At 47.9% G+C, this 15000-nt stretch overlaps 1 protein-coding gene across 1 annotated transcript in view; it reads left to right on the forward strand.

Moving 5' to 3' along the window:
- The window catches only part of thoc2 (THO complex 2), a 115425-nt gene that overhangs the window by 29548 nt on the left and 70877 nt on the right, over positions 1–15000 (forward strand). The window contains exons 11-15 of the mRNA XM_063190051.1: positions 4333–4505; positions 4974–5169; positions 5700–5738; positions 7259–7389; positions 8071–8172. Of these exons, the coding sequence (XP_063046121.1) occupies positions 4333–4505; positions 4974–5169; positions 5700–5738; positions 7259–7389; positions 8071–8172 (641 nt within the window). The remainder of the gene's footprint in view (positions 1–4332; positions 4506–4973; positions 5170–5699; positions 5739–7258; positions 7390–8070; positions 8173–15000) is intronic.

Genomic DNA, 15000 nt, shown 5'->3' on the forward strand with positions numbered 1-15000 from the left:
TGGAAACAATTCCAATTTTCAGTGATATTCATTCATGCATTTAAAGTGGGATAAATGGATCCTAACATTATCAAACACAAGCAGGTAATTGGAGTGCTTCTGGGTCTTCACCTTTTTTCCTTGGTGCTCATCAGTGTAGGGGCTGTCAAACTTGGTCCAGGAAGACAGATGCTGAGGCATTGTAGCCAAATAAAAAAGGAAAAAAAAAATGCAACCTTGAGTGCCTCGGCATCCGTCTTCCTGGATTCCTAACAGTGCTTCATTTATAACAAAACAATAATGCAAGTGGTGGTAGATCCCTTTTTAATCAATAATGGAAGCCATTATAATTATCAATATAATGAATATGCAGTTATTCATGTGGTAATTTATCCATTACTAGATACACAACACATACAAACAGTCATAAGTATATGCTTCAATAGACTGGCCTGCATGGTTATACCTAAACAGGAGGACTAGGGCATCGGTCTACAACCCCTTGGTGGCAAGGAAGATGGAGGCAAGGCAAACAATTACAGGCTGCCCTTTTAATGTATGCCATTGAAATGTTGACAAAATTATCCACTGTTGGCTCCTTAGTGGCACCTAGAATCCAGCTGACTAAATTATTAAGTACAAGAGGAACAGCTGTTTGTGCTTTACTGAGCGTCTGTAGTCTTCTGCAGTGGGAGGCCATGGGAACAACGTTGTCCTTTTTCAGTGTTACTATCTGTCTGGCTCATTTTGCTGGACTGTCACAATCTGTTTCCACACCTAAGGGTAACATGTCGAAGACCATATCTGTTGACAAAGTCTGAGCAGCAAACAACAATTCAGGCATTCAGTATTACAAGTGGGTGGGGGTGAATAACACAAGATGCCGGCGGTCATGTCGGAGTCTCCTCTTCAATGTATCCTGTCAATAACAACAAATCAAACAGAAAAATTCATGAGTCATGAATACCGGCAAAGGGGGGCTTGATGATTGTAGTTTGTTAACATGGTGGGCAGTGTGGCATAATGATTAGTGAGGTGGTCTTAAGATCAGACTAGGGTTTCTGACTCAAATCTCTGACCACTGCATACACCTCCATCCATGCCTAAAGTGCCCTTGAGCAAGGCATATATCCCAACATTGCTTTAAGGAAGGTAAACTATACTCTTTAAATTACTGTAAGCATTACTGTAGCATCACACTGCCATAAGACTTCTGCCTTCCTACTACAAAATAATACAGGTGGCAAGATGAATGGTCACACACATGTATGAAATTTGCCTTTATTTCGACAAATAATAAATTGCCTTGCAAACACCTGTAGCTTGAAACAGACAACAACTCCACTTGACTGAACCAGGCCAATATGTATTCCTCAATTTGTCTCATTACTTAGAAAATAATATATTATAAAGTACATGTGTGTTGGGCACACCCTTGTATGTGTATTTGTGTGAAGTTAAGATATGACTTCCTGTTGATTCTCTGCTCTGGCAGGATCCCTCAAAACCTGGTATTCAGTGGGGTAGCAACTTTTGGGTAACTGCACCTCGAGATCCACACAGTCAATGTCCTTGATATGAAGGTCCTGTGTAGGTCCTTTACTTCAGGAGCTTGCACAAAAGAAAAAAAAAAAGAATGTAGCTGGCAGACAAACAGTAGCCTATATTTTCGCTGGTGAACTGGTACAGTTGCATATTGTTAGATCAAGCACACAGGACATGATCCTCATTAACATTCACACTACCTATTACAATCAGTGTGTTAACTTGTGACAACAGATTGTAGGCCTAATAGACTGCTGGATATTGTTAACACAGACCCCTCAATAACTCAGATGGGGTGGGGAACAGTCCTTAACTCAAACACAACATTTGGCTATGATAAAGTACAACCAAGACATCTTTCCACAGATGATAGAACTAGCTTACCCGTCTGTGTGTCTTTGATGAAACCTTTTTGTCTGTCAGATGTGTTCTCCTAGCTTGCCAAAAAAAATACCTGAAGGCCTTCCCTTTGTCACGTTTCCCCCTGTGGAAAATCAGTACGTTATTCTTCAATCACAAAGCAATTAAGTCCATATAAACTAGCTTCTTAGTGTTATTTCCACATCAACGGAACAATTAATTCAACATAATTGAGCAAGTGCGTTGTGAGAGAGATCATCGTGGGGCTCGATTGACTGGGGATGGTTTCTCGGAATGCTCACCGCACTGAAGTGTTTGAGAATACAATCACGCACAAGAATGAGTCTCAGAAGTGTTTTCGTTGGTTTACTCGGTGTATTAACTGTCTGAATACACGGTATCAGTGTGATTCTAGTGTAGATCACTCCACCGGTATGGCACTATTAGCTCCATAACATCGATGTTATTTTAGTGCGACGCGATGCTGGTCTCGTCGAAGTGCAGTGTACTAATTTCCAAAGTGTAAAATTTAACCTCTAGCCGCCGTACACAGCCGTTTATCTGTCATCCCCAGTCAATCAGCCCCACGTTCATCTCACACAACGTCCATGTAAACTTCAATCTTGCGACCACAGACTTTGTTTAGATAGTCAACATTAAAGACTGTAAACTGAGATTAAAAAAAGGGAGACGTCCGGGGCGACAGTCCATCTGTTACAATGGCAACAGGGTGAAGCGTTTACCAAATCATTACCGTCATCTTTTAGGAATACACACACCCTGACGTTGTTAAGAGCATGCCACTTACCATTATATGAGGTGAACCTCGTCCACTCCGAGGACCTTGTCTTGGAAGACAACACGTCGCGTTCAGCAAAAGCCATGCCTCCTGACTGCTCCGAAGACCAACTGGCACTGACGACACATTTTTATGTTTGCTGGGTTATCGACGCCCAGTTGCATGGCAGTGAGTCCAAAATTGCTCGCCTCCTTCGCCTGGTCTACCATTAGGGCTAACAAGGGCGAGACGACTACCGGTACTACCATCGGGTTTTCAAAGAGCCCCATCACTTTTGCCATAGCCTGTCGGTAACACGGCGAAAACGTCCTTCTTAAAAATGAATGAACGTAGAGCCTCCTCTTGCTCACGTTTTAACGAAAACCCCAAGTCTAATTCTTCCAAAACTGATGCCAATGCAGAATCAAACGAGCGCTGTTCCATTGCCGCCGCCATCTTTCTTGTTGTGCTTTCTCCACTGCCCAGCGTCTCACTGCTATGTCGTCACTCCCTCAAAACCCCGCCCCAGAACCCTCTGCCCCGCCCGCGTTGATTCAAAACACATCTCTGCGTTGTGATTGGTTTAGTTGCCATCTTGCCAGATTCAGGGCAAGATTCAAAATGAATAGTTGTTCGATACCAGACCCACCCGCAGCTGAAAATTTTTCAGCGTCCAGCAGGTGGCGCTGGTTTACCAGGCTAACTAAAACCTGTAAATAAACACCAAAAACTAATAATACTGAAAAACAAAATTACAGACGGCATACAAAAGCAAAAAAAATCATGTTATATTTATACTAACAGTGCATGACCTACTACACTGACTGACCTGTTATCCATGGTTTTGACTCGCGTTTAAAAAGGGCCAGATATATAATTTATTTTAATATATCTATATTTGAAAACTAGAACTTTCAACATTTTTAATGGTGTCACTTATATGTTTGAGTGACAAAAACTCATTCAGAGTTACAGATGTGTTTTGGAGTTAGTGTCAAAAATCTCGCCAGCGGGTTCTTGGACTCCAGAGGGTTAAAACCATCTATGTAGGTGAATGTCTTAAAGCTGCTGGGAGCTAGGTCTGCTGCTCGTCATGCTGTTATCTCTTATCCAAAAGTTCATCGATATCTTCCTCTCTTAAGCCCTGTGTACAGCAAGCACGGCCAGTGCGGCGGAAGTCATTATTTCTCTATGGAGGGAAGGCGAATACAGCTACCAGAGCGAATTCGCCAGGAGCAAAGCGAACTGAGTGACCAGAGCGAATTTTGACGATTACACAAAAGGCAAATCGTAGGCGAATTCGCTATGACGCGGTTCAGCGAAAACCAATTGGAACGTTCATATCGACGAATGTCCCAGGCTGTCAAGACAGAGCCGTTATGTGATTAGCTGAATCAAACATGTCAATGCCACGTCCAGAGCGAATAAAGCGAATTCATGGCGAAACTTCTTCAACCACCCCAGCTACCTGGGTCGCGTAGGTAGCGCTTGGTGTACACGGGCCATTATTATTTTTCTTCCTTTTTTTTCTGCAGACCCCCAACAATCACAAGCAGGGTCTGCTACACAACCCTCTCTCTCTCTCCATGTTATTTCTCCTGAAAAAGTTCATCAGTATCTTCATCTCTTTCTCTCCTTCTCTGTTGTCCCTTCTTTTTATTTCTCTGCAGCCCCCCAACAACCAGAAGCTGGGTCTGCTTGAGGCCCTGCTGCGTATTGGCGACTGGCAGCATGCGCAGAGCGTGATGGACCAGATGCCCCCGTACTACGCCACGTCCCACCGCGCCATCGCCCTCGCCCTCTGCCAGCTGCTGCACCTCCTCATAGAGCCCCTCTACCGCAGGTGGGCACAGGAGCACGCGCACATACACACTCACTCTTACACACACACACACACACACACACACACACACACACACACACACACACACACACACACACACACACACACACACACACACACACACACACACACCTCATAGAGCCCCTCTACAGNAATAGGCGCGCGCGCGCACGCACACACACACACACACACACACACACACACACACACACACACACACACACACACACACACACACACACACACACACACTGTACTGCAGGTAGCCACACACACACACACACACACAGAACCCCTCTACCACACCAGCACAGAAACGCACACGCATACCTCTAGGCATTTGTAGACACCTCAAAATGCCTACACAGCCTTTCGTTGACCACCCATGTGCCATTTTACAATGCTACTTTTGGCCATCCATGCAATGCCACGTTTTAACTATTTTCCTCCTCCTCATCCATTCTCCAGGGCCGGGGTCCCCAAGGGTGCCAAGGGGCGTAAGATAAAGCCGCTGACCAACAGCCAGGCACCGCGTCCCGTGGAAACGTTCGGGGGGCTGTGTCAGGACGTCGTCCCCATGCTGGGCTACCTGGGCCCACACCTCTCCCACGACCCCGTGCTCTTCGCCAAGATCATACGCCTCGGCAAGAGCTTCATGAAGGAGGTAGGAACCATGACATTACATTACATTACGTTATATTACACCTACACTACGTTATAGTCAGGGGTCTTGATTCACTTTTTTTCCTAACCAGCCGGAAGGGCTACTAGTAGATGTTTTGTGTTCAGCGTTAATTTAGAGCCCTGGTTACAGTTACAGCTAAATGCACCCATGAAGTAGTAAAATATAATCTCTGAACTCTGCATAGCGTATTCCATGATCATATACCTCAGCAAGAGCTTCATGAGGGAGGTAGCCGATCAGCGTATTAGATGAGATTACGTGACAATGATGCTGTGACCAACCACTGGGAACACTGATGATGGACTAGACCTGAAACGTTTGTCTCTCACCTGTTATTGTTAATACAGTTTTCCTGATTTGCATTCAGCTGTTGTATGCAAATCTTTTCTTATTTTCTGCGGCTCGTACCACTGCAGCATGAGCTATTAGTACGTTCCTGTGAATGTCTCTTACTGGTATGTCTTCATTCTAAGATGTGTATTCTCTGTCTTTCTCCTTTTGCTTTACAGTTCCAGAGCGACAATCGGTCAGAATCCAAAGAGGACATGGTAAGACTCTTATTTGTTTCCACCTCTTTTAAATAAGCCCTCACTTCACCTCAAGTGTGTGCGTGCGTGTGTGTGCGTGCGTGTGTGTGTGTGTGTGTGTGTGTGTGTGTGTGTGTGTGTGTGTGTGTGTGTGTGTGTGTGTGTGTGTGTGTGTGTGTGTGTGTGTGTGTGTGTGTGTGTGTGTGTGTGTGTGTGTGTGTGTGTGTGTGAGAGAGTGAATTAATGTCTGGTAAGGTAAGAATGTCTGTGGTAAGGCTGAGATGGAATTGGTTTGGGGGCACAACCTTTGTTGTGATTGCATGTTGGGGCGAACAACAACCATTCACCTGACTTCAACCTAGCGCGTGTGTGTAATTTGCTACTCCCTTGGTGAAGTTCAGCTGGAGGGTGCCACACACCAGTGTGTGTGTGTCTGCGCCTGCCTGTCTCTGTAGTGAAGTCAGTGGTTGCTCTTGATGAGAGAGAGAGAGAGAGAGAGAGAATATGTGGTTAAGGTTGTCGGTGGATTCTCCTGATCTTCCAAAAGAGTGGTCATTGTAATGGGTGTGTTTTTGTGTGTAGCCAGAGAGTTTTGGTTGCAGCTAATGTGTGTAATTTGTATAATGAATTGGCGAATGTGTGCATGTCATGTCGCGTTTGAATGTGTTTGTGCCGTGATATAAGTGTGTGTGTGTGTGTGTGTGTGTGTGTGTGTGTGTGTGTGTGTGTGTGTGTGTGTGTGTGTGTGTGTGTGTGTGTGTGTGTGTGTGTGTGTGTGTGTGTGTGTGTGTGTGTGTGTGTGCGTCCGTGCGCGTGCGCGTGCGTGCTAGTGTTTGCCTTTGTTGCTGTTGTGCTGTGTGTAGCATAGTGGATAGGGGTGGTCTGTGTTCTGCAGTGGTGGTGAGGCAGCCAGCTTGCTGCAGCTCTGCTCTGCTCCACTCTGGGCGACATGCCACTGGGCCCACAGGGCCAACGCTGCTGCTGCTGCTGCTGCTGCTTCTTTACGACCACACACATTGTGCCACCTCTATTATTGCTTTATAGCCTCTGTGCGTGCGTGGGCCTGTCCGCACACGCGTTTGTCTGTGCACACGTTCGTGCATGTGTGTGTGTGCGCGCATGCGTCCGCGTATGTGTGTGTCTGTGTGTGCGCCCGCGTGCGTGTCTGAAATGTTTCTCCCTGGTCTCTATCTCTCTGAACTCATTATTATTTTATTGTTTCTTATTTTTTTAGTTCCGTTAGATTTACTGCTGCTGTTCTTCTTTCTCCCTTTGTCATTTCTGCCACCACCACCTTCTTTCCTTTCTTTTCTTTTCTTTCTTTTATGTTATCTGTTGTTTCTCCATCTGTCTTTTCTGCCTTCGTAATTATTTTTTCTCTTGCCCCCCAACCCTCACTTGTGCTCTCTCTCTCTCTCTCTCTCTCTCTCTCTCTCTCTCTCCCTCCTTCTCTTCTCTCTCTCTCTCTCTCTCTCTCTCTCTCTCTCTCTCTCTCTCTCTCTCTCTCTCTCTCTCTCTCTCTCTCTCTCCTGTATTCCCAGGATGCGTTATTGAGTTGTTTCCTCAGCATCTCTGACCAGGTGCTGCTGCCCTCTCTGACGCTCATGGACTGCAACGCCTGCATGTCTGAGGAGCTCTGGGGGTTCTTCAAGCTCTTCCCCTACCAGCACAGGTACACACACACACACACACACACACACACACACACACACACACACACACACACACACACACACACACACACACACACACACACACACACACGGCTCTGGGGTATCTTCAAACTCTTCCCCTACAAACACAGGCACACACACACACACACACTCTCTGTCTCACACACACACATACACACACACACACACACACACACACACACACACACACACACACACTCTCTGTCTCACACACACACATACACACACACACACACACACGGGCGCAGGTACAGCCATCTCCCCACTGAACCCTTCCCCTGTCCTGTGCCGTTCAACCAAACCTACACACGCACACCCTTTCGAGATCTTTATTTGCCAGGACAGGTGGCAGTCTGCCCACCCCACCCCACCCCACCTCCGTCCTGCTCTCCCTCGCCAGGGCCTCAACAAAGCCCCACAGCCCCAAGTGTGTCTGCAGAGCCATCTCCGTCTCCCCAGGTCTCAATACAGCCAAGGCCCCACAGTCCCCTGTCTGTCTGCAGAGCCACCGCAGCTGTTTATCACGTTTTATTCCTGTGCCTTTTATATCTGTCCTTTTATTTTTACACCCATTTTAATCCCTTCTGTCTCTTCTGCTGGACAATGACGTGTACTCCATTATTTTATATTAATATGTGTTTGGTTGGTGTGTTGTGCAGGTACCGGTTGTACGGGCAGTGGAAGAACGAGACGTACGGTAACCACCCACTGCTGGTCAAGGTGAAGGCCCAGACAGTGGACCGCGCCAAATACATCATGAAGTGAGTTTTCTCCCCATATCTGAGGAGTGATTTTATTTATGCCTTTTATTAAACCTTTATTTATAGGAAATAGATGTGTGCTGTTTAGTTGTGAAGGTTTTTGCTTTATTGCCAAAAAAAAGAAAACAATGAGTCTGCTTCACCGAGGATTTTTTTTTGCTCCCTCTTTTTCTTTTCATGAATTTTCTGGTCAATGGGCCCTTCTTCAGACAGTCACAAAAAATATATTTTTTTTTACAAATTTGGGACCAAAAAATGCTTGTTGAAGCAGACTTCCTCATCTTCATTTGTCCGAACTAATTTGGTCGTGCTCCCAGGTCAGCCGCTTGAATGTGCGGCCTTTCACCTGTCTCAGCAGCTTTTCTTTTGTTGCCCCCACAATAACACCCACGACTGTGGAACCGTGTGTTTGTTCCTGTAAAGGTTATAAAAAGAACACTGCTATGCCATTATGCACATTATAATTTGGTCTGGTGATATTGAAACGCAAGGTAGTGGTTGTGTGTTATACATTTATCCTATTTAAAATCTCATATTATCTCAACATGACCATAACGCTAAGATTACTGCTAGTGCCTGGCGTTGAGGTGCGTATTAAGGGTAGAAGAAATGTTTATCTGCTGAAGTGGTGGTCCATATTGTCACTTATTGCAAACACACAGCTAATTGCCGCTCCAAAATGAACATAATGGAAACTGTTAGCCTAGCAAACGTGGAGAGGCCATTCCGTAATGCGGGGGTTCTTGAAAATATAATCTTTCTTCCTTAATAATCTTGTGTACACACACACACACACACACACACACACACACACACACTTCAGCTAATTACCCCTGGGATAGGGCTGCTTTAAGAAGCACTTTAGATCGTAAATTGCACAAAAGGTAACGAGACGCTTTCTCCTCTGTGGCACCTTAAGGCATGACTTAGCCCCAGCCAAAAAAAGTGTTTATTTAGCGCTGGTGTGTGCGTGTGAGAGTGTTTACGTGCGTGCCTGTGTGTGTGTGTGTGTGTGTGTGTGTGTGTGTGTGTGTGTGTGTGTGTGTGTGTGTGTGTGTGTGTGTGTGTGTGTGTGTGTGTGTGTGTGTGTGTGTGTGTGTGTGTGTGTGTGTGTGTGTGTGTGTGATTGCGTTTGTGCACATGAACGTGTATGTGCAAGCACAAATCCGCAGTGTTGTGGCGCATTGTTAATGACGGGTCTTAATGACCTGCGGGATTAACAAAGAATTGCTAGATCAGACCCAGACCCTTCTCCTCTCCCTCCCCCACCCCTCTGCTTCCCCATCTCCTCTCGTCTCCTCTCCCTCCCTCTACCACCGCGTCTCCTCTCCCTCCCTCCACTACCTCGTCTCCTCTCCCTCCCTCCACCACCTCCTCTCCTCTCCCTCCCTCCACCACCTCCTCATCCTCTCCTCTCTTGTTAGCCATGCATAAATAGGAGAGGGACAGCATTGAGTGATGGAGAGGATGAGTGGCGTGCAGGGAGGTAGAGAGCAAAAGGGCAGGCAGAGGAGGAGAAGAAGAGGAGCTGTTGAGGAGTGTCTGAGGACAGGAGTGGGAGAAATGGAGATGTGAGTTGTAGCGATACGTCATTACTCCTGAAGGAAAATTTAAGTGGTCCAGCAGATGCATAATGGACATGGCACATATCATTTGCACATATCTGTGTGCGCACACACACACACACACACACACACACACACACACACACACACACACACACACACACACACACACACACACACTTCCCTGTCAAAACGAGATGTAGACAAGGCCCAGCCGTGGCTCTGGCGGCTGAGCGCTGGACCGCTGCGCCGGCAACCCGGGTTCGATTCCGGCCCCGATCATTTGCAGATCCCTCCCTGTCTCTCTCTTCCATCTTGCTTCCTGCCTCTCCTCCACTGTCCTATCATGAAAAATAAAGACTTAAATAAATAAATAGAGATGTCCACAATAACGATAAAGCATAGTACAATACAACAGAGTGCAGTACAATACAACACAATAGAATAGCAATAGGCGGCTGAGGCGTACATCTCGTGATGAGATGATGGTGGATGGGGAGGGAGAAGAAATAAATGAAAGACCGGACGATTGGGCATTGGAGAGGAGGATGTGAGAGGTTAATGAGAGGGGGATGGGTGACTAATGAGGCGGTAGATGGATGAGGTGGAAAGATGATGATGGATGGAGCGAGGAGGAGATGTGTGGAAAGGTGAATCAGGATGCAGAGGAGAGTGGAGGAGGTACGTGGAGGAGGACAAGGGAAGAGAGAGTGGTTGAGGTATGGGGAGGTGGATGGAGGACGAGGGGAGTGGATGAGGTGTGGGGAGGTGGATTGGGAGGCCTAGGGGAAGGAGGAAAAGAAGAGATGGGCCAAAGAATTTGGCTGTTTGGGGAAGAGCTGGGTGGTGAAGAAGTGTTGTTGGGGGGGGCATGGAAGAGCTGGTAGCCGGCTTGAGCAAGATTTGTGACTGTTTATCGCCACTTTCATCACTTTAAAATCCCTCTCATCAAGAGGATGTGGATCAGCAGCAAAGAATTGAGTAAAATTAGCAGCCAATCGTGGTGTTGCCCAGCAACATTGCTCAAAACATTGCCCCCGTGTATCATTACCTCTTGGGGAGTGCAGATGAGAAGAGAGGAGAGGAGATGAGCAGGGGAGGGCTGTATGGGTGTGGGCAAGGACGTGTTGGAAGGGAAAGGTTGCAGATGAGGGATGTGGTGTGAGCACCAAAGGGCTCCCTGGGATGGGAAGTGAGGGGGCGGTGCCCAACAGCAGCACGGAAGTTCGCCCATGCCAGCACACAGCACAGCAACATCAGCAGGGACTCCTCACAGTGCTGGCAGTTGTGGAGGTGTGCATGTGTGTGTGTGTGTGCGCGCGTGCGTGCGTTCGTCAATGTGAGCAAAGTCCTCTGTGCTGGCTCATTGTTTTGGTCCATTCTTTAGTGAGTGTTTTTTATGCCTAGTCTTAGGGTGCATCCCAATATGTGTCCTTGCCTCCTCCACTTGTGCTTGTCTCCTCGTCCCGCCTCCTGGCCCCTCCTCCTTGGAGAAAACGATAAAGTTTCCCAGCTGTCAGCCTCGCCACAACAACTTTTGAGGGACTGTTTTTCATTCACCATCCCAATTGCAAATGAGAAAAAGACTTTACAATTGAGCTTTTGCAAGATATTGAAATATAATGCTGTTGTCAGTGATGTCATCATGACGAGAAGCAAGTGGAGGAGGCAAGTGGAGGAGGCAAGGTCACATATTGGGATGCACTCCTAGTCTGACGATCATGAAGTTGCTTAAGTAACATTTAGTTGCGTAAACTGCTTCCTACACAAGATGGTGCTAGCTGCCCCGTAACCAAATCATGCAGAGGAAGTGGACACATGAGACGCGTCTCTTTTATGAAGGGTTAGGCATCATTATCCATTGCCTTGTGTTATTGCATGCAACACCACGAGAATGTAACCCTTAACAGTGTTCCTCTTTAATGTTGTCAAGATTTCCACTGAATGGACGCGCACACACACACACACACACACACACACACACACACACACACACACACACACACACACACACACACACACACACACACACACACACATGCGCGCACACTGAGAAATACATCCCTTGTGTATTGCACAGGATGGTGTTTGTTCTCTCTCTCTCTCTCTCTCTCTCTCTCTCTCTCTCTCTCTCTCTCTCTCTCTCTCTCTCTCTCTCTCTCTCTCTCTCTCTCTCTCTCTCTCTCTCTCTCTCTCTCTCTGTTTCTTCTTTTCCACTTCCTCTGTTGCTGCTGTGAGCCAGGCCTACAATCAGGAGAGGCTGGCAGCCCTGTGTATTTCCCAGGAGTCATCAGGATGTATGGCCGCTTGCTGCAACCAGAGCCCACACACGTAGCCTACTCACACACACACACACAAATATACTCACACATGCACACTGACTCACAAAATTATAAATGCGTGGATACACACACACACACACACACACACACACACACACACACACACACACGCTTCTCCAGAGGCCATCCGTCTTGTTGCCCCTCATTCCCTTGTTGTTCCAGCCAGCACAGCACAGCACACACACCTCTGAAGTTGGCGCGTTGAACACCGTTGAGTCGAGTACGGGGAGGTAGAGAACCCCTCTGCCTGGCAGTTGGGGCCTCCCCAGAGCACTGTGGTGCCAGACTACTACTGCTGCTGCTGCCCAGGGGGACACACTGGAGTTGGAAGTGAAAGTAGTTGCAGTTGCAGTTGTGGTTGCAGAGCCAGTTACAGGCTAGAGCACTCATCACTGCACAGCAGTGTTTTCCAACTTTTTTTTCTCTTGCGCACCCCCCCCTAAGCCTTTCATATCTTGAGTACACCCCTGACTTATGCTCTCTATTATTTTCCTCTAGCCCAATGTGAGTATTGCATTCGTTTGTTATTGTGACAAATTAACAACAGTGTGCTGGTGTACCCCCAGTGCATTGGTGGGGAATGTATGGCCCGGAGGCCGTGAGACTGTCTTTTTAGGACTTTAAAATTTGACTTTTAAAATTGAAAGTGGGCCTCTGAATAAAATGATCCTCATCCGTACTCTAGTGGTACACGCACCCCTGGTTGGGAACCACTGCTATACAGAGACTGCAGGAGGTGTAGTAGGCATTAGGCATGCATGGTGGAGAAAGATGGGGCCGGTGGATGGAGGGAGGAGGGACGGAAGGGTCGGGGTGAAGTGGGGTGAAAAAAAGTGTGGAAATGACTTCTCAAAGAAATCTCCTGAGGTAAGCACCTTGAGGTAAAGTCACTCAGCGGGGTTAAAAGTGGGCCAAGAACGAGCGAACAAACGGCTGGGTGTGTGTATGTGTGTGTGTGCGCGCGCTCAGCAACTGCAGATGTCCCAGCTCTGTAGGGGGTGAGAAGGAAGGGAGGGGGGCACGGGAACACACCAGGTCAAGTGTACTTGTGATGGTAGTGCTTGCCTGTGTGTGTGTGTGTTGGGGTTGGGGGGTTTGGGGGGGTGTGCTTAAAACGTCAGTCAGAGGAGTTGCAAGCTCGGACTCTCTCAGTGGGGGGTGAACGCGAGGGCGGGCGGGCGTGCCGGGTGGCGGAGCTGGGGCCAAATACAGGGTACCTTGGAGGAGCAAGACTGAAGCATGCGGCAGCCAGGGCAGCGAGAGGTGAGGCGAGGTAGCAGCAGTAGTGTGTACGCGCGCGTTTGTCTGCATGTGCGTGCATGTGTGTGTGAGAGAGGGGTAAAGAGAGAGAGGGTGTGTGTATGTGTGTTTTTGAGCGTGTGTGTGTGCGTGTGCGTGTGTGTGTGTGTTTGTGTGTGAGAGAGAGAGGGGTGAAGAGAGAGAGGGTGTGTGTGTGTGTGCGTTTTCGAGCGAGCTTGTGTGTGTATAGAGGGTAGGCCAGGGTGTGTGTGTGTGTTCTGGAGAGGGGAGTCCAGGTGATGGAGTGCAGGGGACTGCAGTGCTGCCGCAGAGGAGTTTGGTGGCCAGCGGAGCGGAAATGAAGCACTGCTCTTGATTCTGGAGGATTGCAGAGGGGAGAGAGTAGAGGGGGAGAACACACACACACATTGACACACACACTCATACACACACACTCATATACACACACACTCATATACACACACACTCATATACACACACACTCATACACACACACACATTGACACACACACTCATACACACAGGCACACACACACACACACACACACACACAGCAGGTGCACACAAACATGCACACTGACACACTCGGACAAACACACACACACACACACACATACTATTACACTGCAGAGAGCTTGGTCTCTGAGAGATTCTCATTTGATCAACATCATCGCAGGCTTACCGCGGCTCTTGAGCAGTGAGATTTTACAGGGGGATACTGTGAGATGATGTATGGTCCTCCCTATACACACACACACGCGAGCACAGCACAGCGTTGGCCTCCTTGGGGGCTGATTGCATGTCAACAGTGTACCGCCGCAGTGTACAGACCGTGGTGTACACATACAGCATTGCAACGCATACTGTAGTACACAGACACAGACACAGACACAGACACACACACTTCATGGCAGCCATGTTCAGTTTAGTTTGGTTCAGCTCTAGGCCAGGGGTTCCCAACATTTTCCAACTTGGGGCCCACTTGAGATTTTCATAAATGTTCATGGCCCACCTCTGGCCCAACGAACAAAATAAATACCTGGCAAGTGCAACAAGGCAACTCATTTTCCTTAATTAAAAAAAAATCACTACCCACTTGGAATACTTGTACCTTAGGGGCCCACCAGAGGCCCCCAGCCCACAGTTTGAGGATCATTTCGGAGTTGGGAAATGCTCTGCTCGGCGACTGCCACACGGCCCAAACAGGAGAGTTTTAAGCTGGGCTTACACTGTGCGACTTTTGCCCCGATTTTGCCCCGATTTGGCACTCGCACGACTTTTTGAGAGTCGGGCCGATTTCTTGCTCAATCGCAGGTCAATCGTGAGTCTCGCATCGTGCAGTGTACATGGGGTAACGACAAGCGATTTCGCCTCACGATCGTGCAATCGCAGGGTCGCAAGAAAATCAAAACGGTTTGAAATTCTGGTCGTGGCTCGTGCGTAAATCGCACAGTTAAAGCAGTGCTACGACCCGAATTGACACTTCACATGCACAAATGAATAGGGCCGTGCGATTCGCTGTTGAGCGTGACCTCATCTCCACCTCAGGTGCGCATGTTCCCTCCTCTGCAGACCGGGGAAACATGCCTGACGCATCGTACGGTGGAAGCATTTCGCTCGCACCCGACTGTCGGCTCGTGTAGTGTGAGGACGTGCGTCGT

This window comes from Engraulis encrasicolus, chromosome 23, assembly GCF_034702125.1.
Source record: "Engraulis encrasicolus isolate BLACKSEA-1 chromosome 23, IST_EnEncr_1.0, whole genome shotgun sequence".
NCBI lineage: Eukaryota > Metazoa > Chordata > Actinopteri > Clupeiformes > Engraulidae > Engraulis > Engraulis encrasicolus.